This window comes from Oncorhynchus tshawytscha, linkage group LG25 (genome assembly GCF_018296145.1).
Source record: "Oncorhynchus tshawytscha isolate Ot180627B linkage group LG25, Otsh_v2.0, whole genome shotgun sequence".
NCBI classification, from domain to species: Eukaryota; Metazoa; Chordata; class Actinopteri; order Salmoniformes; family Salmonidae; genus Oncorhynchus; species Oncorhynchus tshawytscha.
Genome location: NC_056453.1, coordinates 23,049,525 through 23,076,692, shown reverse-complemented (window position 1 = coordinate 23,076,692; position 27,168 = coordinate 23,049,525). Strand labels below are relative to the sequence as shown.

The 27,168-nt window shown below is 44.0% G+C and overlaps 2 protein-coding genes across 5 annotated transcripts in view; one reads left to right on the top strand and one right to left on the bottom strand.

Annotated features, from left to right (window-relative positions):
• LOC112224461 (cytohesin-3) overlaps positions 1-11,760 on the top strand; it is a 36,709-nt gene extending 24,949 nt beyond the window's left edge. Inside the window, exons 10-13 of the mRNA XM_024388024.2 lie at positions 4,543-4,619; positions 5,474-5,545; positions 5,696-5,850; positions 10,925-11,760. Of these exons, the coding sequence (XP_024243792.1) occupies positions 4,543-4,619; positions 5,474-5,545; positions 5,696-5,850; positions 10,925-10,997 (377 nt within the window). The 3' untranslated portion in view covers positions 10,998-11,760. The remainder of the gene's footprint in view (positions 1-4,542; positions 4,620-5,473; positions 5,546-5,695; positions 5,851-10,924) is intronic.
• Positions 11,761-12,634: 874 nt separating this feature from the next.
• LOC112224459 (ubiquitin carboxyl-terminal hydrolase 42) overlaps positions 12,635-27,168 on the bottom strand; it is a 35,381-nt gene continuing 20,847 nt past the window's right edge. For 2 of the 4 annotated variants that reach the window (XM_024388020.2, XM_042306139.1), the window contains exons 3-18: positions 21,123-21,356; positions 20,397-20,507; positions 19,979-20,078; positions 19,517-19,584; positions 18,382-18,452; positions 18,197-18,279; positions 17,958-18,069; positions 17,675-17,815; positions 17,326-17,426; positions 16,989-17,145; positions 16,299-16,907; positions 16,097-16,173; positions 14,628-15,758; positions 14,160-14,530; positions 13,936-14,042; positions 12,635-13,775 (exon numbers count right to left, since the gene is read on the bottom strand). In XM_024388020.2, the coding sequence (XP_024243788.1) occupies positions 13,975-14,042; positions 14,160-14,530; positions 14,628-15,758; positions 16,097-16,173; positions 16,299-16,907; positions 16,989-17,145; positions 17,326-17,426; positions 17,675-17,815; positions 17,958-18,069; positions 18,197-18,279; positions 18,382-18,452; positions 19,517-19,584; positions 19,979-20,078; positions 20,397-20,507; positions 21,123-21,356 (3,434 nt within the window). In that variant the 3' untranslated portion in view covers positions 12,635-13,775; positions 13,936-13,974. The remainder of the gene's footprint in view (positions 13,776-13,935; positions 14,043-14,159; positions 14,531-14,627; positions 15,759-16,096; positions 16,174-16,298; positions 16,908-16,988; positions 17,146-17,325; positions 17,427-17,674; positions 17,816-17,957; positions 18,070-18,196; positions 18,280-18,381; positions 18,453-19,516; positions 19,585-19,978; positions 20,079-20,396; positions 20,508-21,122; positions 21,357-27,168) is intronic. The other 2 variants (XM_024388022.2, XM_024388021.2) reach the window with 2 other exon arrangements.

The window sequence follows — 27,168 nt, the reverse complement described above, 5'->3', positions numbered from 1 at the left end:
CTGCCCTCCAGGCCTGAAACACCTCCTGCTGTGAAACACCTCCTGCTGCTGCTGCCCTCCAGGCCTGAAACACCTCCTGCTGTGAAACACCTCCTGCTGCTGCTGCCCTCCAGGCCTGAAACACCTCCTGCTGCCCTCCAGGCCTGAAACACCTCCTGCTGCTTCCTACTTCCTCCTATCTGGTTGCATGTCAAATGGAACCCTATTCCCTATATAGTGCACTACTTTTGATCAGGGCCTATGTATTGCACTATAGTGCATTCGGAAAGTATTCAGACCCCTTGACTTTTTCCACATTTTGTTACGTTACAGCCATATTCTAAAATGTATTAAATAATTGTTTTGGCTTCATCAGTCTACACACAATACCCCATAATGACAAAGAGAATTTATTAAAAAAGAAAAACTTAAATACCTTATTTACATAAGTATTCAGACCCTCTGCTGTGAGACTCAAAATTGAGCTCAGGTGTATCCTGTTTCCATTAATTATCCTTGATGTTTCTACATCTTGATTGGGGTCCACCTGTGGTAAATTAAATTGATTGGACATGATTTGGAAAGGCACACACCTGTCAGTAAAAGGCGCATGACAGCCCGCTTGGAGTTTGCTAAAAGGCATCAAATGGACACAGACCACGAGAAACAAGATTCTCTGGTCTGATGAAACCAAGATTGAACTCTTTGACCTGAATGCCAAGTGTCACTTCTGGAGGAAACCTGGCACCATCCCTACGGTGAAGCATGGTGGTGGTGGCGGCATCATGCTGTGGGGATGTTTTTTAGCGGCAGGGACTGGCAGACTAGTCAGGATCGAGGGAAAGATGAACGGAGCAAAGTACAGAGAGATCTTTGATGAAAACCTGCTCCAGTGCACTCAGGACCTCACATTGGGGCGAAGGTTCACCTTCCAACAGGACAACGACCCTAAGAACACAGCCAAGACAATGCAGGAGTGGCTTCGGGACAAGTCTCTGAATCTCCATGAGTAGCCCAGCCAGAACCCAGACTTAAACCCGATCAAACATCTCTGGAGAGACCTGAAAATAACTGTGCAGCGACGCTTCCCATCCAACCTGACAGAGCTTGAGAGTATCTGCAGAGAAGAATGGGAGAAACTCCCCAAATATGATGTATTATTTATTTAACTAGGCAAGTCGGTCAAGAACAAATTCTTATTTGGCCTACCCCGGCCAAACCCTAACCCGGACGACGCTGGGCATATTGTGTGCCGCCCTATAGGACTCCCAATCACGGCCGGTTGTGATACAGCCTGGAATCGAACCAGGGTCTGTAGTGACAACTCTAGCACTGAGATGCAGTGCCTTAGGCCGCTGCGCCACTCGGGAGCCTGGGTGTGTCAAGCCCAGGTGTGCCAAGCTTGTAGCATCATACCCAGGAAGACTCGAGGCTGTAATTGCTACCAAAGGTGCTTCAACAAAGAATACTTATGTAAATGTGATATTTAAAAAAAATAATAATAATAAATGAGCAAAAATGTCTAAAAACCCATTTTTTCTTTGTCATTATGGGGTATTATATACAGATTGATGGGGTAAAAAACTATATGAATAATTATATAAATAAAACATTATTTAATTCATTTTAGAATAAGTCTGTAACGTAACAAAATGTGGAAATAGTGAAGGGGTCTGACTACTTTCCGAATGCACCGTATATAGAGAATAGGGTGCCCTATGGAATGCATCCTCTATCTATCCAATTTCCATGCCACCCTCTCTTTCCATCCCACCAGCTGCGCTTGCCAGATGATTTTAGTTCCAATTTTCCTCTCTCAGAGTTGCAATAAGCCCGTATGCTAATTTTAGCATCCCTTTGGATGGAGCTACCTGATGGAGATGCTGTGTTTTTTATGATGTAGTTAAAGAGGCCATTACAGCAGCCTGTCAGGTAGTGAAATGAGTCATTACAGCAGCCTGTCAGGTAGTTAAATGAGTCATTACAGCAGCCTGTCAGGTAGTGAACTGAGTCATTACAGCAGCCTGTCAGGTAGTGAAATGAGTCATTACAGCAGTCTGTCAGGTAGTGAACTGAGTCATTACAGCAGCCTGTCAGGTAGTGAACTGAGTCATTACAGCAGCCTGTCAGGTAGTGAACTGAGTCATTACAGCAGCCTGTCAGGTAGTTAAATGAGTCATTACAGCAGCCTGTCAGGTAGTGAACTGAGTCATTACAGCAGCCTGTCAGGTAGTGAAATGAGTCATTACAGCAGCCTGTCAGGTAGTTAAATGAGTCATCACAGCAGCCTGTCAGGTAGTTAAATGAGTCATTACAGCAGCCTGTCGGGTAGTTAAATGAGTCAATACAGCAGCCTGTCAGGTAGTGAAATGAGTCATCACAGCAGCCTGTCAGGTAGTTAAATGAGTCATTACAGCAGCCTGTCAGGTAGTTAAATGAGTCATCACAGCAGCCTGTCAGGTAGTTAAATGAGTCATTACAGCAGCCTGTCAGGTAGTGAAATGAGTCATTACAGCAGCCTGTCAGGTAGTTAAATGGAAGCGACTGAGCTGCCCTAACTGAGGTTAGAGCTCTGTAGGTGTACTCTGCTGTGAGTCTAGTAGAGCTCCCCTCTATGTGGAACATAAGCATAAATACATAAATCAATGTCAGGTTTTGACATGATATGACAGGCAGGCTGACATCTGTGCTTCGAGTATTGCATTGAAAATACAGTGAACTGCAGGGGCCCCCATATACCTATTTTAGAATGTCAGTATGTTTGTACAATATGTAAACAGTGCATTCCACATAAAACTATAGGATTCTATAGCACTCTATAAGTAAACTAATAATAATAATAATATACTGAGTGGACAAAATATTAAGAACACCTGCTCTTTCCATTACAGACTGACCAGGTGAAAGCTATAATCCACTTAAATCAGTGTGGATGAAAGGTAGGAGACAGGTTAAAGAAGGATTTTTAAGCCTTGAGACATAGATTGTGTGTATGTGTTGCATTCAGAGGGTGAGCGGGCAAGACAAAATGTTTAAGTGCCTTTGAATGGGGTATGGTAGTAGGTGCCAGGCACACCGGTTTGTGTCAAGAACTGCAACGCTGCTGTGTTTTTCCCGCTCAACAGTTTCCCGTGTGTATCAAGAATGGTCCACCACCCAAAGGACATCCAACCAACTTGATACAATTGTGGGAAGCATTGGAGTCAACATGGGCCAGCATCCATGTGGAAAGCTTTTGACACCTTGTAGTCCATGCCCCGACAAATTGAGACTGTTCTGAGGGCAAAAGGGGTTGCAACTCAGTATTAGGAAGGTGTTCCTAATGTTTTGTACATTCAGTGTCGTACCATGTATTATCATTACTTATAATTACATGGATTATTGACTGCTTGCATCATTTTGCATGAAATAATCCTTATCTGTACAACTGTAGAGAATTATATATCTGGATTTATCTACTGATTGAGACTTGACTCAAGGAGAGAAGGGTTAACCTTAACTCCAAATTGTGAGGAGATATTCTTCTTGAAAAAAATGCAATGTCTGAGAATTGTATCTTGTTACTCATTCTGTTCTTCACACTCCCTGGTCGGTTGGATAGACAGACTGCGATTCGGCCAATGGAAAAACAGCTGAGTTTAGACTGATAAATGCTTCTGGAAATAGGCCCAACATCCCCATTTTGAAGATGTGTCACTTAATTTGAGAGGCAAATGTCTTTATTATGTAGTGGGTTGGGTATACTGTCACATGCCTAGCCATCCCTGACCAATGAACCATGCTCCCCAGCTTCGGCTGAGCCAACGCAATGCCGTCACACGTGAAAGGCTGCGTTTCTAGGATTCTCACCCAAATTGAACACACATTTTGACTGTTTTCACAAGCAATACCGCGCACTGCGTAGGGCCCTCTGGGGACCGGGAGGGGAGGCTGGGGGGGGGAATATTGGACCACTGATTGAATCAGCTTAATGGGCAGACTGCTGATCAGAACCAGATGTGGCACGTGGAGGGGTAGGGTTGGAGGGAAGGTTTGAGGGTAGGTTGGGGGGTAGGAGGGCTAGGATAGGGTAGGGGTAGGGTACTCCTCCTAAGGACTGAGGGCTGGGCTATAGGCTAGTCTGTCTGTCTCAACATTGAGTCTCAATGGAAATATGCATAACTGCTTTTGCAGTTTGCATTGAAATGTGTCTGAGAGAAAGGCTGTGCTGGTTGCTTCAACGTTGACACTAAGCAGCCTCCATCTTACACCCTTGTAGTTGCTTTTCTATAGTATTGTAAAGGCCCAAGTGATTAATGTAGCATCCACACGTAGCCCTGGGGTCTATTTAGGCGGGTGTAACATTACAGAACATTCAGATAGAAATGTATTGCGTATGTAGAATATAGGGAATCATGTCAGCTCTAAACATGACATTTCTATCTGCAATACTAGCAGTATCATCTCATTGGCTGTGTAGCCTACAACACTCCCTCTCCGCATGGCTTGGCCATTTGCTCTTCTCTCTCTCTGTGATGATGTTACTATGTTGTTACTCAACATGTCTGGTATGTTTCTCTACAGGTGGAAGAGTGAAGACCTGGAAGAGACGGTGGTTCATTCTGACTGACAACTGCCTGTACTATTTTGAATACACAACGGTAAGTTAGCGTGTGGTTTTGTCAATGAGAGAGAGAGAGAGAAATCATAGGCAGACAGTCAGAGAGAGTGGCTATTGTATGTAATTTGTAGCCAGTCAGCCATAGCCAGTCTGTAGCAGATGCAGCCCGGCCCTTTGACCTAAATGCACCCCGGTCCAGCAATTAACACGATGCATGGAAAACATCTGGGCGGTCTGCTGCACATCTGGCCTAGCCCAGACCCCTCCCCATTACCCTACACACGCTGACACACATAGGCACAAACCAGCACACCCATACACACTGCTTAGAGCCCACCCCCCAGCACTGAGCACCCAGCCCAGTCCAGTCCAGTCCCCGGGCATCCCATCCCTGCTGTGTTCTCTCATTAAGAGAAAGACTGTGGACGACAGGGGGGCTGTTCTGCTCTGTTCTTCAAGGTCTCCTCAGCTTCCAGACTACCCCCAGACACAATAGAAATCCACTGTAGGATTGGGTTACTTCTCCCCTAGGTACACCACTCTGTGTGACCTCAGTGTGAACAATAACAGTATAGTACAGTTGTAATGTGTGTAGCATACAGACCATGTACAGTTAGGAAGTTACTTAGTTTTCCTGTCTTGAGTATGACTGATTTATACACCCTTATGTGTATATAAAACCTACTTGTAGTTTTTGAAACACCCTTACCAAAAAACAGGCTTCTGGTAAACAGTTGTGGCACATTATTTAGTTTTTGCCAAAACTTGCAGGAAGTTTGCCACAACAAATACATTTATGTAAGGTCAGCTGCATAAATCAATTGGCATATAACTATATGCAGTGTGTTTATATATTAAATCATGTATTGAATGTGTTGTTTGTGTTGTCTCCAGGACAAGGAACCTCGTGGGATCATTCCTCTAGAGAACCTTAGCATAAGAGAGGTGGATGAGCCCAGGAAGCCTGTAAGTTCTCCAAAATATGGAAAGAAAACAATGCCTGAGAATGGGCTAATGAAATGAACTGGATACTTAGTCTCTGTGTACTTTCCACTTGAATATTCACCCTAGCTAATTATTTCTCTCCCTCTCTCTCTAACCCTGTCGTCCAATCAGAACTGTTTCGAGCTCTACAACCCCAATCACAAGGGTTCATTGATCAAGGCATGTAAGACTGAGGCGGACGGCCGGGTCGTCGAGGGCAACCACACAGTGTACAGGATTTCAGCGCCCACCACAGAGGAGAAGGAGGAGTGGATCAAATCCATCAAGTACGTTTTCGCTGTAACCCACCTAAGGTTTTTGCCCACCATGTAAACACAACCAAGAGTCTGCTACGAGACACCAGTGGTTCGCAACTCACCATGATTCAAAATCAAATCAAATGTTATTTGTCACATACACATGGTTAGCATATGTTAATGCGAGTGTAGCGAAATGCTTGTGCTTCCAGTTCCGACAATGCAGTAATAACCAATGAGTAATCTAACCTAACAATTCCACAACTACTACCTTATACACACAAGTGTAAAGGGATAAAGAATATGTACATAAAGATATATGAATGAGTGATGGTACAGAACGGCATAGGCAAGATGCAGTAGATGGTATCGAGTACAGTATATACATATGAGATGAGTAATGTAGGGTATATAAACATAAAGTGGCATAGTTTATTTAAAGTGGCTAGTGATACACTGCTTTAGCACACTCTGCCAACCCAGATGTCTTAGCCGTGTCAGAATCCTGGCTTAGGAAAACCACCAAAAACCCTGAAATCTCCATTGCTAACTATAACGTTTTCTGCCAAGATGGAACTGCCAAAGGGGGCGGTTTTGCAATCTACTGCAAAGATAGCCTGCAGAGTTCTGTATTACTTTCTTAGTCTGTACCCAAACAATGAGCTTCTACTTCTAAAAATTCACCTTTCCAGAAATAAGTCTCTCACTGTTGCCGCTTGCTATAGACCTCCCTCTGCCCCCAGCTGTGCCCTCGATACTATATGTGAACTGATTGCCCCCCATCTATCTTCTGAGCTCGTGCTACTAGGTGACCTAAACTGGGACATGCTTAACACCCCGGCCATCCTACAAACTAAGCTTGATGCCCTCAATCTCACACAAATTATCAATGAACCTACCAGGTACAACCCCAAATCAGTAAACACGGGCACCCTCATAGATGTTATCCTAACTAATTCGCCCTCCAAATACACCTCTGCTGTTTTCAATCAAGATCTCAGCGATCACTGCCTCATTGCCTGCATCCTTAATGGGTCTGCGACCAAACGACCACTCCTCATCACTGTGAAACGCTCCCTGAAACACTTCTGCGAGCAGGCCTTTCTAATCGACCTGGCCGGGGTATCCTGGAAGGACATTGACCTCATCCCGTCAGTAGATGATGCCTGGCTATTCTTTAAAAGTGCCTTCCTCACCATCTTAAATAAGCATACCCCTCTCAAAAAATGTAGAACTAGGAATAGATATAGTCCTTGGTTCACGCCAGACCTGTCTGCCCTTGACCAGCACAAAAACATCCTGTGGCATTCTGCATTAGCATTGAATAGCCCCCGTGATATGCAGCTTGTCAGGGAAGTTAGGAAGAAATATACACAGGCAGTTAGAAAAGCTAAGGCAAGCTTTTTCAAACAGAAATTTGCATCCTGTAGTACTAACTCAAAAAAGTTCTGGGACACTGTAAAGTCCATGGAGAATAAGAGCACCTCCTCCCAGCTACCCACTGCTCTGAGGCTAGGAAACATTGTCACCACCGATAAATCCACTATAATTGAGAATTTCAATAAGCATTTCTCTACGGCTGGCCATGCTTTCCACATGGCTACCCCTACCCCAGTCAACTGCCCGGCACCCTCCACAGCAACCCGCCAAAGCCCCCACCATTTCTCCTTTACCCAAATCCAGATAGCCGATGTTCTGAAAGAGCTGCAAAATCTGGACCCCTACAAATCAGCCGGGCTAGACAATCTGGACCCTCTCAAATGATTGCCTCGCCTGGTTTACCAACTGCTTCTCTGATAGAGTTCAGTGTGTCAAATCGGAGGGCCTGTTGTCTGGACCTCTGACAGTCTCTATGGGTGTGCCACAGGGTTCAATTCTCGGGCCAACTCTCTTTTCTGTATACATCAATGATGTTGCTCTTGCTGCTGGTGATTCTCTGATACACCTCTACGCAGACGACACCATTCTGTACACTTCTGGCCCTTCTTTGGACACTGTGTTAACTAACCTCCAGACGAGCTTCAATGCCATACAACTCTCCTTCCGTGGCCTCCAACTGCTCTTAAACGCAAGTAAAACTAAATGCATGCTTTTTAATTGATCGCTGCCCGCACATGCTCGCCCGTCCACCGTCACTACTCTGGACGGCTCTGACTTAGAATACGTGGACAACTACAAATACCTGGGTGTCTGGTTAGACTGTAAACTCTCCTTCCAGACTCACATTAAGCATCTCCAATCCAAAATTAAATCTAGAATCCGCTTCCTATATCGCAACAAAGCATCCTTCACTCATGCTGCCAAACATACCCTCGTAAAACTGACCATCCTACCGATCCTCGACTTCGGTGATGTCATCTATAAAATAGCCTCCAACACTCTACTCAACAAACTGGATGCAGTCTATCACAGTGCAATCCGTTTTGTCACCAAAGCGCCATTCACTACCCACCATTACCTGTACGCTCTCGTTGGTTGGCCCTCGCTTCATACTCGTCGCCAAACCCACTGGCTACAGGTTATCTACAAGTCTCTGCTAGGTAAAGCCCCGCCTTATCTCAGCTCACTGGTCACCATAGCAGCACGCGCTCCAGCAGGTATATCTCACTGGTCACCCCCAAAGCCAATTCCTCCTTTGGTCGTCTCTGCTGCCCATGACTGGAACGAATTGCAAAAATCTCTGAAGCTGGAGACTCACATCTCCCTCACTAGCTTTAAGCACCAGCTGTCAGAGCAGTTTACAGATCACCGCACCTGTACTTAGCCTATCTGCAAACAGCCCATCTACCTACCTAATCCCCATACTGGTATTTATTTATTTATTTTGCTCCTTTGCACCCCAGTATCTCTACCTGCACATTCATCTTCTGCCAATCTACCATTCCAGTGTTTAATTGCTATATTGTAATTACTTCGCCACCATGGCCTATTTATTTCCTTACCTCATTTGCACTCACTGTATATAGACTTTTTGTTTTCTTTTGTTCTACTGTATTATTGACTGTATGTTTTGTTTATTCCATGTGTAACTCTGTGTTGTTGTATGTGTCGAATTGCTATGCTTTATCTTGGCCAGGTCGCAGTTGCAAATGAGAACTTGTTCTCAACTAGCCTACCTGGCTAAATAAAGGTGGGGGGAAAAAATGTATTACATAAAGATGGCAAGATGCAGCAGTTTAAATGAGTACAGTATATACATATACATATGAGTTGAGTAATGTAGGGTATGTAAACATTATATTAAGTGCCATTGTTTAAGGTGGCTAGTGATACATTTTTACATCAATTTCCATTATTAAAGTGTCTGGAGTTGAGTCAGTATGTTGGCAGCAGCCACTCAATGTTAGTGGTGGCTGTTTAACAGTCTGATGGCCTTGAGATAGAAGCTGTTTTTCAGTGGCTTGGGTGGTTGTTGTCCTTGATGATCTTTACGGCCTTCCTGTGACATCGGGTGGTGTAGTTGTCCTAGAGGGCAGGTAGTTTGCCCCCGGTGATGCGTTGTGCAGACCTCACTACCCTCTGGAGAGCCTTACAGTTGTGGGCGGAGCAGTTGCCGTACCAGGCGGTGGTGATACAGCCCGCCAGGATGCTCTCGATTGTGCATCTGTAGAAGTTTGTGAGTGCTTTTGGTGACAAGCCGAATTTCTTCAGCCTCCTGAGGTTGAAGAGGCGCTGCTGTGCCTTCTTTACAACGCTGTCTGTGTGGGTGGACCAATTCAGTTTGTCCGTGATGTGTACGTGATGACAAAGCTAGGATTACACCAGTATTCACCGACGCTTCTTTGAAGATACATTTGTCTTTACACAAATAGCACTATGACCATGTGTTTCTTCCCATGTGTGAACTTTTTGATGTAACTGTGTGACTCACTAAGGCATATGGCTGAGAGGCGAACTTTCTCACAGTGTGCGGTAGATAAGACTGCTCTCTGGAGGTTAAATGGGTTTCCGGTTGATAAAGCCCTCTAGATTAGCCTATAGACAGGAGAGCTAGAAGACACGCATTACACTCTTTCTCTGGCACTCTGCCTCAATTCTTTCCTCTTCGTGTTTTTGCCAAATCCAAACTATTTATCATACACAAATGCTGTCGTGTTAAGGAGAAAGATGCTCTGTTAAAATGGACCCAGAGGGTGATTGATCATAGCTCCTCTCAGCTGAGCTTTCCAATGATCAATATCTGAGGCAGAAATCATTTATATGATACTCTCATCAGGCATGATGATATAGAAACACCATTTGCAATTGACAGCTGGGTTTCCATTAGAATCAACAAAATCGATTTTTCTGCGTGTTCCACAACCTTACTGCCAAGCTTGTTTGGAAGTAGTGGATGCCATACACAGTTAAGGAGATTTGACAGGGAGACATGTCAACTTCAGTTCTGCAATTAATGGAGTTTACAGTGGGAAACCAGTGCCTTTCCTAGTGTATACCAGCCCTGTATGAAATCACAGCTGTAGGTCAGGTTTATAGAACTCTTCTATGTGTAGCTGTGAGACTGTGAGACAGGGTGACAGACTGTGCAGAACAAGCCAGGGTTGCTTTCGCTCACACACTCTTGTACCCTGACTCAGCTTTAGGTAGTCTCCTCTGTGGTTAGCATGACACACATACACAGAATGGCCATTTCAGCATGTCCTGTGTTCCTACTGCCGGGAAAGCAGTGAATTACTCAACCCTATTACTGTCCCGTTGGGGTTTGTGTGTGAAGAGAGAAAACAACAACCAACTCAGACCGGACACATCCTTTTCTCAGTAATTTAATGGACCGCTATGGCTTTTCCCTCTGCAGTCTTCAAGGGAATATGGGGGTGTATAATAGCCTGCAGTAATGTACCGAAGAACAAGCTTGTTGAGACAGCTTTATTGTGTTACATCTATGTTGATAGAGAGGTACTCCTTCAGAGGAGGCTGAAAAACATGAAACCAATTGCAATGTTTTCCTTGGACGACAGTGTAGGTTAGAATATGAACTGTGCCGATACCGAATATAGTAAAGCTGTTGAAACTATTCCCAGACCTGCTCACAAAAGGCCTACACAGGCTACTGTAATGCACAACCATTGTTTATTTTTCATAACCAATCCATCTCTCTCTGCAGAGCAAGCATCAGCAGGGATCCCTTCTATGACATGCTAGCCACCAGGAAGCGGAGGATAGCCAATAAGAAGTGAGGAGAACCTGACCACACCCACCCTATCATCAGTGACACCAGCATGGACCTCCATCGGTCCAGGAGACAGGGGGGCTCACACACTCAGCCCAGGGACAGGAGACATGGCCACAGCAGACAAGGGGATCCAGATTTAGTGGGGATTTGACTTCGGATGCAACACGTCTACACTTCATCAGTATGGAGAAAGGACAAGTCGGGAAGGGCACGTGACATTTTGGTTATCAGTTTCTTTTCAGATGCATGTGTGAATGTACTGTATTGTGAAAAGGACAATGGTCTGAGCAGTATGTATGAGGCTGTGTGGGGCCTCCCCAATGTCCCCATACAGACGGCGCTTTCCCCAACCATCGAAGCAGGCTCGAAGAAACATGGACATCTTGGCTAGCTCAACATTGTCCTCTAGTGGGTGAATTGAGTATGCCCTCAATGTCAGAAGAACCTCAAACTTTTAGGAATCAACGGGTCAGATTTTCACCTGCAAAACGACTGATACAAGTAGTGTACAATAAGAATTTGTTTTCTTTCCTCTTTTGTTTCATAATGCCATACCCAGTTGTTGCCAGTTCATATTAGACATCACTATGGTCTATGTAAGGTCAAATGTGAATTCCTGCAGAGCTATAATATACTGTATTAATAATACATAGTCAAGTTTGTGTGACAGTTATTCAAAGCTAGTTTATGTATTGATTCAAAGTCCACTGCTGTACATTTGTTTTTCATATTTATTTTCTCTAATTACAAAAGTGTATTCCCCTTGACATTATATGTACTGTACATAGTTTGTTTCTGTAGCATGTCAAATGTTATGGCTTAGCCTACACCCGTTTGTTCACATTTCAAAGTTGAGCAATGAGCATTACAGATTACATACTGCAGTGGAAGAAACCCTCAACTCCAACTCCTCACAGAGCAAATGAAGAAAAACAACTCCTCATATTTCTAAAAGAAACAGATAAATGTAGCAGCCAAGCCAGCTGGTTTTTACATGGGAAGGTGTCAAGGTGAAAACGAATGGCTCTATTCACTCTATCGTAGAAGTCAGCGTTACAGCGTGATTGCCAATACATTTCAATGTTCCCGCGTTAGCAGAGACTGCATTCACGGTAAACGCTGCATATGTCAGCTCAATTGGAAATTACCTCAATTTCTAGAGCGCCAAGTGTAACACTTCAGCGAAAAAGTTTGAATAGATAAGGTTTGGATCTAAATCGCCCCGTTGTGAGACAGATGGAACTTTACAAAAGTTGTGTAAAAGCTCAAGAGAATCTCAAAATGTTACAGCAGCCTTAATGTTATGAGAATTTTGAGTAAAAATACCAGATCTTCTCCTGTGTAACTGACCAGTCTGATACATACCCAGCCATCTATTCTTTATGTTATAGCTTCTTTATGTTAAGCTATCATTGTGTAACCTGGAAACAATATGAAAAATTACCTAACCACTGTTAGCCCTAAATCCAAAGTGTTTCAGTCTATCCAAGCAACCAATTAAACAATCACTCATATGCAAACTTTTAACCAAAAGTCAGACAAATTACTCCTTCCAATAAAATGGCAGAAACTTTTCACCATCTGTGTGTACATCCCCAATCAATCAACAGCATTCACTCAAAAAAAAATAATGACATTAAATGTATTAAAACGTTTTATATACCTTGTACAATGTATAAATTTGACATGCTATTGTAGAACTAGAAATGTATTAACAACCATTTACATGTTTTGGTCTTTTTTTTTTTTTTTTTTTTTTTAGGTAGAAAACAAATCCATCCAAACAAACCAAAAGCAGATCATCATACCATTCTACTGACTTATGTCCATAGAACACAGTCTAAATTATGTCGTGGGAATTCTAAAACAAAAAAAGAAATTCTACATTGGTATTCCTGATACAGGACCGTTTTAATGTATAAAAAAATAACTGATAGTACAGTTCAAAATTAAATTCACAGTATTCTTTTGGACGCTACAAAAAAAAAAAACAGGTCCACAGCCATAAGATAACATGATTATTATTATGATTTTTAAATCCTTGAATGAGTTAAGGATAGAAATTATATCTCAGTGAAAGCGAGTGAAGAGAGGGATGCAGAGGGAGGGAATCTTCTCCAGTGACGTGTTGAGAGAAAGAATTGTAGGCTTAAGAGAATTTTTAAAAGTAATTGAAAGCAACAAAGAGCTGGCAATGTCCTTATGTCTATCAGAGTAGATGTGGTGGTAAGTGCACACGTAGTCACCACCGCCAGATCATTCTCTTCCACACGGTCCTCACTCCTCCATAACGTTTCCCTCCATTTTCTTTTCATCTTTTTTTTTTACCAACAACTCCAGCTATACAGATATGTGGATAATGGTGACAAACTTGCAGCCAACTGAAGTCATATCAAACAGGTCATCTCCTAGGCAACAACAATAGTCGTTCGATTATTTAACCAAGTGGTCAGTTCTCTGAGGAGGAAAAAGTCTCATTTTAACAAATCCTGAGTCTTCCACTAAGCAGCAGTTGAGATGGTTAAGCTCCAGGCTTCTTTTTTGTTTACAACGTGTATATATTAATTATTTTTCATAAATGTCCATTGAGTGACAAGTGTCTACCGAATTAATTAGAAAAAAAAAAACTTAAAAAAAAAGAATCTGGTAGAATCTTTAAAACATTTGTGTGGTAAAAATACAGTATATTCCCAGTAATTCAGCACCACGTTCAAATATTCGGGATGACATTCCTGTTGCATTTCACTTTTCCATAAAGGTTGATTTTTACAGTATTCCAAGTCTGCAATGGGAGAGAGATGTGTTACGTTTGCATACAGACCCATTACAGTATCTAGACAATCAAGAAGATAAGTTGAAACTGGCTACTGTTTCCACACATAAACACACAGTCAAGCATAGAGATTCTCTGAGTAAGACCGACATAAAAGTAAGACACTTACATTGTTCTGTTTCTCTGGTCAAACAGAGAAAATCTAATGTCATTCATTGTACAGTCCATTGGTAGAACATCCGTGGGAGTTTCCATTGGGTCGACTGAAGCCATTACCTACAAGAGAAAAACATATTACGGTCAAGATTATTGAACAGTTACAAACTGAAAAATACTAGTGGACCTGATATATCGAAACCATTGTATAGTTTCTAAAATCAGCTCGTTTCTTACCTGTGTGCCCGTTGAGGTGGTGGTGCGATGCGTTGTGAGAGGTGGCTGTTGGCGATATATTGCGAGAGAAGAAGCGGTCTTTGTTGTCGTCGTCATCGGAGCGATGGTGTTTCTCGGGGTAGCTATTGTCAGAGCCATCATCGTCCTGGTAACGTCGCTTCCTGCTCGCCCTCTCCTCGTCACTGTTGCTCGCCCTGCGACTCTCCCGGGGGGCGTTGGGGTCACGGTGCCCCTCGGAACTCTGGATAGAGCGGGACTTCTCGTCCTCCATGTTAGTGTCGTGCCTCCTCTTCTTCTTCTTCTTCTTCTTCTTGTGTTTGGAGGACCTGCTGCCATCGGCAGCCCTGTCAGAGGAATCCACATCAGAGGTCCTTGAAGAAAGAACACGCAGGTCAGGGTTAAAGTAACTGATTGAATTTCTCTGGCACCTTGTCTATTATTGTGGAGGTAATAAAATACACGCCTTACCCATTCTCTCGACGCCTAGCTTTGTCCTTGGACTTCTTCTTCTTGCTCTTCTTGTGTTTCTTGGCCCGACGCTCCTCAACGCTGTCCTCTCTCAGAGGATCGGGTCTTTTCTCCAGAGCTGGTCTGGCTGGGGAGAGGTCTGGGCTAGTGGGGGGCTGACTGGGTTTGGTGTTGGAGCTTAGTGGGGTGGGCAGGGGGCCCTCCTCCTGTGAAGGGTAGCAACCCCTCTTACCATCACCCCTGTCCTTACGTTCACCCCTCTCCCCCCTCAACCTGGAGCGTCCGTGAGGCTCCTCTCTATGGGGGAGGCTGTGCTCCCTCTTGTCCCTCTCCCTGTTCTCTCTGGGTCTGTGGTGGTGGCAGCGGTCCCTGTCCCTGGGGTGGTAGGCGTTCCTCTCCCAGCGACGCTCTGACTCCCAGTGTCTGTCCCGGCTGGCCGAGCGATCACGGTACGACCGGTGGTGTTCTCGGTCTCGGTGGTGTTCTCGATCTCTGTGGTCCCGCCGGTGTCGATAGCGGTCTGAGTCACGGTCCCAGTTGCGTTCACGGCTCATGTCACGGTGGTACCCATTCCTTTCTCCGTCTTTATCCCGGTCAGAAGAGTACAGCCGGTCTCCATCCTTATCGCGGTCCGAAGAATATAGTCGGTCTCTCCCCTTATCCCGATCAGAAGAATACATCCGGTCTCTTCCCTCTCTGGAGCTGGGCTTGCCGTCCAGCCGTCCATCCAGCCCTGCTGCTGGGCTGTTCTCAGTCTCCCTAACATCCTCACCAGATCTGCTGTGTGGTGCTCCGAGGCCTTTTGTGGTCCCCAGGCCTGGTCCAGAGAGGGGCTGGGAGAAGGCTGGAGAGACTAGGGTTCTGAGGGAGTGGGGGGTGGGCTGGAGGGGTAAGGCCCCAGGGTTGGAGGTGGAGCTGGATTCCCTCATGGTGTCAGTAGGTGGCTTAGCGCCAACATCGGCCAATGAGGATGGCGGGTTAGCAGTGGTTGATGGTGGGTGGTGAGGGAGGGGGTCAGAGTGAGTTTTAGTCCTTTTCTCTGGGGTTGGGGGGAGGTGGCTATCGCTGTCGGCACTGTGGAGGCTCTGAGACGGGCTGTCCTGGCTGGGGATGGCACTATACACCTCTTTGCTGTAGAAAAATACATCAATAGCATTCATGAATTACTGTACATCAAAATGATCATGAGAGAATCTGATAAAACAAAATAGGTAAAACAATCTAATGCTGCGTGCACACGGGTTATTGCTGTATGGTACATCTCACGTAGTCTTCACAATCCATGCACCGCATCACAACAAAAAGTATCATGCTACACATTAGGAACTTTTTGTGTGGTTTACTTCTGGTTTTGCATGGCAAACCACAACCTAGTCCGGCAGAGTCGCCGCAGCAGTGCGGCTTAAATAAACGGACTTCTGCCGGAACACAGTTTGATGCAACCGGTGTACACGAGGCGATATACTCACCTTGGGCCACTGTGGTGAGACTCCGCCCCATTAGAACTGCTGGAACCCAACCCAGGAGACAGTACATGACCGTTGACCTGCACAACAACACACACACACACAGATAATACACAGCTGCTTGTGTGTGAAGATTCTGCAAATGTAATGTGATGTGTGGATTCAAGTAAAGTATTTAAATATGTGTGCGTGTCGACTGAAGTACCTTCTCCGGGTGTTTGATGCCATTAACTTTGTGGTGTCCATTCTGATGTCCGATCTGGCTGAGTTTGGAGGAGCCGTTTGTCCCAGACCCGTTATGGTGCATGGTGGCCTGGCCGTTACTGATGCCGTTGGGCTTGAGGGCCAGCAATCTGGGGACGGGCCCTCCCTTCCTCCCGTTAACGTGAGGCTTGGTTGTGCCGTTCTCCAGACCGCTGCCTCCCTCCTGGTCAGACTCCTCCGATGACTCCTGGCCATACGGCACCAGGAATGAGGCTCCATGACCATTTCCATTAACGGAGGGTGTACCGTTTATGCAAGGAGCCCGGGGCGCGGACATGTCTGAGGTAGTCTGTGACGAAGAACAGGAGGACGGCTGGGCGTAAGAGGATGATGAGGGGCGGATCTGTTTGCCCTGACCGATGAAGAAGGAGAGCTTCTGACGCTTGGCAGTGTCAGGGATACCTGTAGGACAGCTTAGAGAATGAGAGGAAGAGGAAGAAGAGGAGAGCAGGCCATAGCTAGTCTTGCCCATGCTGCTGCTCCCACTGCTGGGCTTAGAGCCAGAGGGGAAGTCCCTTAGGGAGCCGTTCCCATTGATGTGAAAGGTGTTCTGGGGGGGAAAAAAGACAGTTATTACACATTGCTTTTGAACAGAAGATTGTGCAGAGGGTAGTGTGTGTTGAGGCTGTACCTTGGCCATGTGTGGGGGCAGCTGTGGTCCTATGAAGCAAGTGTTGGTGTGTCGTGGCCCAATGTTGACCCGGGGTGTGAGGATGGGGCGGGGGGACGACTGTCCAGGGGGCCGACTCATGTGGTTGTAGTCCCCTCCGTTCTTCAGATCAGGTGACCTGGTGGCAAGAACAGGCAGCACCCATCACAGATGAGAAACTCAACCACTAAAAGGGAAATCCTGCACAGGACTATTGCATCGTCAAGCAGACTTCATTTTAGAAACCCACGTAATGCTTCAACGCTCAGATATATTTTTCATCATTCAAACAAAAGGTGAATGGGAGCTAGCTACTCACCTGATATAGAAGAGGACGTACGCCTGCTGGTTGAGGACTGATCTGATGTCACTGACTGATACAGAGGAGTCATTCATCTGGTGCCACTGGCCGTTGCTAGCCTGAGAGAAAGTGGGGGGGAGAAGGAGAGAAATTATAGACATGTATCCCACAAACATACAGTACGTCACATGGACACCATAGTAACCATAAACCCCTGTAGAAGACATATGTAATCAAATACATCAGGCTTACATAGAAGTGGTAAAAGGCTTATTCGCTTGGAGGTTGTAAGCAGTCTCTCTCATTGATTGATTAGAGTGTGTTTAGGAGCAGTCTTAAGTGGTTTTGCGTCTATGTTGGGGCTTACCTTGACGTAGCAGTAGTAGTGTCCAGCGTGGCAGCTGAAGCCAGAGTGCACCAGGACAGCGTAGAGCACATAGACCTGGGGCTCCCCGTGGGACTGAGACATGAAGGGACGCAGGTCCAGGCACTCAGGATACCTCACATCCTAGGGGGGAGAGAGAGAGAGCAAGGCCATGTGAGATGATATCTCCCCAATTAAAGATTTCAGTAAAAATGTGACCGGTAAAACAGTTCTTAAAGTGGTCCATGTTAATGTTTCTGTTACTAATAACGTACTCTGAACTTACCTTAGCGATCTTGCCCCCGTTGTAGTTGGCGAAGCGCTTCAGTGAGATGGTGAGCACATTGGAGCTGCGGTGGATGGTGAATCTCTTAGAGGCTGGAACCATCTTCTTACACCTGCACACACAGTTGGAATGGTTATAAAAACCAATGAAACTAAAAACACAGTTCACAAGGTTGCAATAACACTGGTTTAGGCAGCACTATGCTGAGACTAACAATAAATGAATACAGATATACTCACTTGGTGCATTTGTAGGCATTCTCTCCATCTAGCTGCTCAGGCTTAACAAACTGCTCCAGTGCTTTGGTGATACTGGGAGCAGTCTGAAAGGTAACACGGGTGACACGTGTCAATGATGTATTCTTAGAAAGAAGTTTGACAGGTTTCCTCACTGTATACCATGAAAAAAGGTACTTCACTGTTACCTTGATTTCCAAAGCGACATCCAAATAAGGGTCAAACGTGTCAGAGACTGCTTTGCAGTTTAAACATTTTACTGTAAAAAGACAGCATAGACAATTATTAGATAATATCGTACCTATTAACTATGACAGTCATCTAATCATAATTGCCTCTTCAAAAAGTTCTACTGGTGTCCAGCACACACAGAGAAAGTATATCAATCCAATGTATTTTATAAAGTTTCTTTACAGATACCTGGTCTAATACCGCAAAGAGCAAGCAATGCTTGTATCTGCATCATATATATCACATACACAAAGTACCAGTCAAAAGTTGACACAACTACTCATTCAAGTTTTTAAATTTTTTTTTACTCTTTCCTACATTGTAGAATAATAATGAAGACATCAAAACTATGAAATAACACATATGGAATCACGTAGTAACCAAAAAAAAGTGTTAAATCAAAATGTATTTCATATTTGATTTCTGAGGCTGGTAACGAAAATTAACTTGTCCTCTGCAGCAGAGGTAACTGGGTCTTCCTTTCGTGTGGCGGACCTCATGAGAGTCAGTTTCATCATAATGATTGATGGTGTTTGTAATTGCACTTGAAGAAACTTAAACATTTCTTGAAATGTTCCACATTACTTTAAGACATGAAGGTCAGTCAATGATGGACTGTAATTTATCTTTGCTTATTTAAGCTGTTCTTGCCATAATATGGACTTGGTATTTTACCAAATAGGGCCATCTTCTGTATACAACCCCTACCATGTCACAACATAACTGATTGGCTCAAACGCATTAAGGAAAGAAATTCCACAAATTAACTTTTAACAAGGCACACCTGTTAATTGAAATGCATTCCAGGTGACTACCTCATGAAGCTTGTTGAGAGAATGCCAATAGTGTGCAAAGCTATCATCAAGGTAAAGGGTGGCAACTTTGAAGAATCTCAAGTATAAAATACATTTGGACTTTTTTGGTTACTTCATGATTTCATGTGTTATTTCATAGTTTTGATGTCTTCACTATTATTCTACAATGTAGAAAAGAGTAAAAAATAAAGAAAAATACTTGAATGAGTAGTTGTGTCCAGACGTTTGACTGGTACCATTTATATATATTTTTTCAAGATGGCATTAATAAGCCTACCTCTGGACCTTAGATACCCTCCAAAGACTTGATGGATGAAACTGGTTGCCTGTGTTTGCCTGTCCAATCTGTTGAAAAAGGAAAGGTCAAACCATTAAAGATGCTAATCAGCGACTCCCAATAGCTTCAAGGGAAATTGCTTGCTGTGTGTACACACAGGATCATTTAAATCAAGATAGCCTTAATTTAATTTCTCATTGGGACACAATGTCCTAGCCCTTTGAGGAGGAAGACAGCAGAAGAAATAGAGCAAAAGTAATTCCAGCGAGTAGAGGCAACCTGATGGAGGGCAGAATAGCCCTCCACTCTACATAGGAGGAAGGCTTCCTAAAGTCAGTTAAGGGTCCCTAGTGTATAGGAGATAGTCACTGAAACATGATTTATTAATCATGTCTCACTCTGTGCTGTAAGTGAAATGTGAATGTGGGTCAGATGAGATGTGAGTTTCAGTGTAACACCTACTTGCTTCCGGGCAGGCAGGACTTTTGCATAGCATCCACTGTGTACCGCAGGAACTCATGGGCGTCCTCTTGGCTACCAAAACGGAAATGCTTTGCAATCCCTGCACAGGTGTGACAGAGGTATAGACAGGTGAAGAAGCAACATAATAAATGAGACTTTGACACTGTCAGTTTTCCCTCCAAAAATTACAGAATCAACTCTATATTTTCAGGAGGAAAACTAATTTTGCTGACTAGGTTTCCCAGAATTCTACACCTGTGATGCAGTCTCAACTCTCCTTCCATTTTTGTATGGAAAACAATTTTGCTGACAGGTTGGTTAGCTGTAATGGCTTTCAACACATTTGCACAAAGACTAATTCCTATCCACATTGTGCGAAAGTCTTTCCTCCTCTGATTCCAAAGTAAATACTACTCACGTTTGAGCTCATTGAGGACTCCGATGGGCTTGATGACATTCCCAGAGTTGGCAAAGACCTGGGTGATGTGATTCTGCATGGTGCACATCATACAGAATCCAGGCTCGTGACCTGAACATCAACACAGAGGCGGTCAATCGGGTAAATAGGCATTAAAGGTCTAATGCAGCCAGTTCGATCTCAATATCAAATAATTTCAGGGGAAAATTTAATTTAATGGGGGGAGTATCTTACGGTGTTTTCAATTAAAATGGTTTTAAAAAAAGTGTTTTAGCAAAAAGCGATTTCTCAAGCAAGAATTTTGCTAGGTCTGTCTGGGAGTGGTCTTAGTGCGTAGGGGAAACTGAACTAGCTGTTATTGGCAGAGCGGTTTAGAACTCTTTCTTATTGGTCTATTAACTAATTTACCACCTGGTTATGTCACTAGGCAGGTCAAAACTACACCACACCAAAACAGGCTGAAATTTCAGGCAGTCTTTTCAAACAGAGCATTATCATAATTTCACAGTATTATTCCAAGTGCATAGTGTGGAAATGTATATAAAACACAGGAAAAACTTGACTGCACTGGGCCTTTAAGCAAAGAATCAACATACACTTTGATCAATTTGAAGCCGCTCTTCTTTGTCTAAACATGACTTTTGTTTCTCTTTCTAACCTTCTCCTGCTTTGCATTATGAAAATGTAATATAAACAAAAGAGCCCCTGGTTCTATTATCTACATACACGTTTTAGAGTGCTCCCGGGAGAGCATGTAGTTACTGAGGGGAGCAGTGTAGGTGAGACACTGCAGAGCCGAGTTGAGGAAGCAGGTATTGCCCAGGTTCTGGAGACCTGATCCGATGCGGTTGACCTGGTTCCACTTCAGGTTGAGCCGCTCGGCCGGGAACAGCACCTTCTGGGGCAAGGCGATGCCATCCCCACTGGTCAGCACCACTGCGGAGGGGAAAAGGAAACCAACTGTAAAATAGATACGTAAAATACATATTACAAATGTCTTCCAGATTGCACAACTGTGTGAAAGCAGCCTCAAATCACAGATGTCTGTTATTTTCTTGTTGCAATAATGAAATACAGCGTTGCCTGGTAGATAAATCAGTGGGAATACAATTTTTTTACTGCTTCCAACTTGAAGGCACTTTCAAATTGACAATCAATTTCTTTGAATTGAAAGCTAGGCATATTTGATGGGTGGGGACAGCAGAAAGATGCTGTGTTTCTTGTTTAGTGACATAACATGTGGTGCCACAGGATCTATTGTTCAGGGTACATCAGGCTATTTACACCCCTCAAAACCGCAATATGGTTACATAACTGGGCCAGTATAATAGAAACATGTAGGGGAACCGGTTAAGGCAGTCACTTATGAGAAGAGATCTGGGAAACCACTACTCAACTCAGCACTCCCTGTTTGGAATATAGTCTTGAAAGATTTCATTCATTACAATCGGGCATGAATTACATTTTTCAAGACTATTTTCCAATGAATTAAGGTCCTTTCCTTCTGTAATTTTATGCATTTTCAGCCCTGCAACCAAAGATACCGGGCAATACCACAGTAATGGAATTACGCTTTGACTCAGTTTTTTTTTTCACTTTAAAATGTATGCCAAACCACAAACATTGATTTGAAAGTTTAACAAATGTACAGCTATGAATATAACTACTGTTCAATGAAGGAGGGAACGAGGTATAACATAGTATGGAGAGTCAACGGCCAATCACATTCACCCGAAAAAAAGAAGAAACCACATTCAACGAGCCAATGAATGCCAAGCACGCCCTCGGAAGCCCTGCCGTCCTGGCTATAATACTAGGACTTGCAATCAGTTCCGCTCCTATGCCTGACGGCATAGGGCCAACATATGTTATACCTCGGTCCCTCCTTCAGGGAACAGTAGTTATTTTCACAACTGTATATTCCCTTTCAGTTGGTCACTCAGTATAACATACTATGGGGACTTAGAATCACGCCCCAAACCTGCTCAGAGGGTACCAAACACTAGGAGGCCCTCAGCAGCCCAAGCACACACAAGTGCCACAGGCACCAAAAAGGGTTTACAGAAGACACCCTTTTCCCCTAATACTTATCTGAGAAGCCTGAACTGTCAGAGAGCCTCATGAGGCCTGAACTGTCAAGTCTCATATAGGTAACAAAAAACCTGCTGTAAATTGGCAATGGATACTGACACGCTGCCACTGCAGCCCAAGTCCATAGACCAAAAAAGGTTCCAAGAACAATACTTACTATGCAAGCCTGAAAATGTCAGAACACGTACAAGTAACCGCAAGTACAAAACAGAACACCTGTCGTGACTTTGTAAAAGAGCACACGCGCACTGCATAGCATTGACTATAGTCAATGAACCAGAGCAAGCCGAGGCTAAAACCGTTTACTCGCGCGCTGCCAAGGCTCAAACCCACAGGAAACTGTGGTAACCTTGCTAATGCGCGCTTTACGCGCTGCTGCACCCCAAGGCTGCCCAAGTTCCAAACCCACAGGGAATTGTGGTAACTCAGATAAATGCACAACCGGTGCGCTGCTTAACACCACTCCCAGACCCAGCCATAGGACTATGAGCCACACTGGGAACAGTTACATCCACGCAATAAAACCTCAAAACAGAACACCAACTCGCTGCAGCACAGATATCACCAATCATCATGCCCCTGAACAATGCCCAAGCAGCCGCCACACCACTGGTGGAGTGAGCACGCACACTGCTAGGCAACCCTTGCCCTTCGCTGTAAAGACACTGCAAAGAAAGCGACCTACCCCGAGCTGGATTAGTGAAACAGGCAAAAAGCTGGTCACATCCAAGTGTACAAAACATTAAGGACACCTGTACTTTCCATGACAGACTGACCAGGTGAAGGCTATGATCCCTTATTGATGTCGCTTGTTAAACCAATTTCGTGGTGTCCAATTGTTGTAGTAGCTACTATCTTGTCTCATCGCTACAACTCCCGTACGGGCTCGGGAGAGACGAAGGTTGAAAGTCATGCGTCCTCCGATACACAACCCAACCAAGCCGCACTGCTTCTTAACACAGCGTGTATCCAACCCGGAAGCCAGCCGCACCAATGTGTTGGAGGAAACACCGTGCACCTGGCAACCTTGGTTAGCGCGCACTGCGCCCGGCCCGCCACAGGAGTCGCTGGTGCGCGATGCGACAAGGACATCCCTACGGACCAAGCCCTCCCTAACCCGGACGACGCTAGGCCAATTGTGCGTCGCCCCACGGACCTCCCGGTCGCGGCCGGTTACGACAGAGCCTCTGATGGCACAGCTGGCGCTGCAGTACAGCGCCCTTAACCACTGCGCCACCCGGGAGGCTAGATACTCTTATCCAGCGCGACTCACAGGCAAAATTAGGGTTGAGTGCCTTGCTCAAGGGCACATAGACATATTTTTCACCTAGTTGGCTCGATGAGTCGAACCAGCGACCTGGCCCAACACTCTTCACCGCTAGGCTTCCACTTCAAATCAGTGCAGATAAAGGGGAGGAGACATGCTGCCCCCTACCCTAGTGAGGTTAACCTTCGGAATTTTGGATGAAAAGTGTCCATATTAACCTGCCTCAGGCCCAGAAGATAGGATATGCATATCCTTAGTAGATTTGGATAGAAAACACTTAACTTCTTGGATATAGGGGGCGCTCTTTTAATTTATGGATTAAAAAAAAACATTCCCATTTTAAACAAGATATTTTGTCACAAAAAGATGCTCGACGATGCATATAAATTGACAGCTTTGGAAAGAAAACACTGACGTTTCCAAAACGGCAAAGATATTGTCTGTGAGTGCCACAGAACTAATGCTACAGGCGAAACTTCAAACAGGAAGTGGGCCAGATTTTTGAGGCGCTGTGTTCCAATGTCTCCTTATATGGCTGTGAATGCGCCAGGAACGAGCCTACACTTTCTGTCCTTTCCCCAAGGTGTCTGCAGCATTGTGACGTATTTGTAGGCATATCATTGGAAGATTGACCATAAAGAGACTACATTTACCAGGTGTCCGCCTGGTGTCCACCGTCGAAATTGGTGCGTAATCTCCAGCTGCATGTACTTTCCCATGTGATTGAGGAGAAACCAAACTGCCACGAATGACTTATCATCGAATAGATATGTGAAAAACACCTTGAGGATTGATTCTAAACAACGTTTGCCATGTTTCTGTTGATATTATGGAGTTCATTTGGGAAAAAGTTCGGTGTTTTGATGACTGAATTTTCAGGTTTTTTTCTCAGCCAAACGTGATGAACAAAACGGAGCGATTTCTCCTACACAAATAATCTTTTTGGAAAAACTGAACATTTGCTATCTAACTGAGTCTCCTCATTGAAAACATCCGAAGTTCTTCAAAGGTAAATGATTTTATTTTAATGCTTTTCTTGTTTTTGTGAAAATGTTGCCTGCTGAATGCTAGGCTTAATGCTATGCTAGCTATCAATACTCTTACACAAATGCTTGTTTTGCTATGGTTGAACAGCATATTTTGAAAATCTGAGATGACAGTGTTGTTAACAAAAGGCTAAGCTTGAGCCAATATATTTATTTCATTTCATTTGCGATTTTCATGAATAGTTAACGTTGCGTTAATGAGCTTGAGGCTATAATTACGGGATTGCTCGTCGCAACAGGTCAAGTCTCAAACTGTTAAAATAATGTTGGTGAGTATAACAGAACTGATATGGCAAGTGAAAACCCGAGGAATATCCAACCAGGAAGTACTATTATTTTGAAAGGTTGTTTTTCTATTGAAAGCATATCCACCATACAAAGACTTAGGTCCCAGTTCACGAGCTCTATGTCTTCTTCTACATGTGGCCAGTGGAAATTTCCAGACATCAGCCATGCGCCTGATCGGGAACGCGCCTTTGTTTCTCTTTTTCTATTGACGAAGCTTTTGTCCGGTTTAAATATGATTTATTATTTATGACAAAAACAACCGGAAGGTTGGCATGTTTCTAACCTTTATTGTACTTTTTGTCTGGACTTAGTGCACATGCCCTGAGCATTCGGATTACTGGACAAAACACGCAAACAAAAAAGGAGGCCTTTTGTCATAAAGAGGGACATTATCGAACATGTATTGTCTAACATGGAGACCTGGGAGTACCACCAGATGAAGATCAAAGGTAAGTGATTACGTTTAATGCTATTTCTGACTTTTGTGACACTCTCCTTGGCTGGAAAATGGCTGTATGGGTTTCCGTGGCTAGGTGCTGACCTAACATAAATCACAAAGGGTGCTTTCGCAGTAAAGCCTTTTTGAAATCTGACGCGGTTGCATTAAGGAGAAGTTTCTTTATTCGTATGTTTAACACTTGTATCGTTTATCATTGTTTATGATGAGTATTACATAACGCATCAATGTAAACGGAGATTTTTGGATATCAATATGAACTTAATCGAAAAAAAACATACATGTATTGGGTAACATGAAGTCCTATGAGTGCCATCTGATGAAGATCAAAAGGTTAGTGATTCATTTAATCGCTATTTCTGACTTGTGAACCCTCTCCTTGGCTGGAAAATGGCTATGGTTTTCTGTGACTTGGTGCTGACCTAACATAATCGCAAGGTGTGCTTTCACAGTAAAGCCTTTTTGAAATCGGACACTGTGGTTGGATTTACAAGAAGTTAATCTTCAAAATTGTGTATAATACTTGTATTTTTGAGGAATTTTAATTATTGGATTTTTGTTTTGAATTCGGCGCCCTGCAATTTCACTAGCTGTTGTCAAGGTGGTACTCTTATACCAGATAGGTTTAAAAATCATTTTTAAGCCTTGAGACAACGATTGTGTATGTGTGCCATTCAGAGGGTAATTAGGCAGGACAAAATATTTTAGTGCCTTTGAAAGGGATATGGTAGTACGTGCCAGGTGCACCGGTTTGTGTCAAGAACTTCAACGCCGCTGGGTTTTTCCATGCTCAACAGTTTTCCCGTGTGTATCAAGAATGGTCCACCACCCAAAGGACACCAAGCCAACTTGACAACTGTGGGATATATTGGAGTCAAGATGGATCGCATTCGACACTGTGTAGAATCCATGCCCCAATGAATAGAAGATGTTCTGAGGGTAAAGGGGGGGATGCAACTCAGGTCGACAGATTGATTTTTCAATGACGATACCGATTACTGGAGGACCAAAAAAGCCGATTTAAAAAAAACTATTTGTAATAATGACAATTACAACAATACTGAATGAACTTATTTTACCTTAGTATAATACATCAATAAAATCAATTTAGCCTCAAATAAATAATGAAACATGTTCAATTTTGTTTAAATAATGCAAAAACAAAGTGTTGGAGAAGTAAAAGTGCAATATGTGCGATGTAAGAAAGCTGAAGTTCCTTGCATGAGAAACATGAGAAAATATGAAAGCTGGTGGTTCCTTTTAACATGAGTCTTCAATATTCCCAGGTAAGAAGTTTTAGGCTGTAGTTATTATAGGACTATTTCCCTCTACCATTTGTATTTCATTAACCTTTGACTATTGGATGTTCTTATAGGCACTTTAGTATTGCCAGTGTAACAGTATAGCTTCCGTCCCTCTCCTCGCTCCTCCCTGGGTTCAAACCAGGAACACAACGACAAAAGCCACCCTCAAAGCAGCGTTACCCATGCAGAGCAAGGGAAACAACCACCCCAAGACTCAGAGCGAGTGACGCTTGAAACGCTATTAGCTCGCGTTAACTAGCCAGCCATTTCACTTCGGTTACACCAGCCTCATCTCGGGAGTTGATAGGCTTGAAGTCAT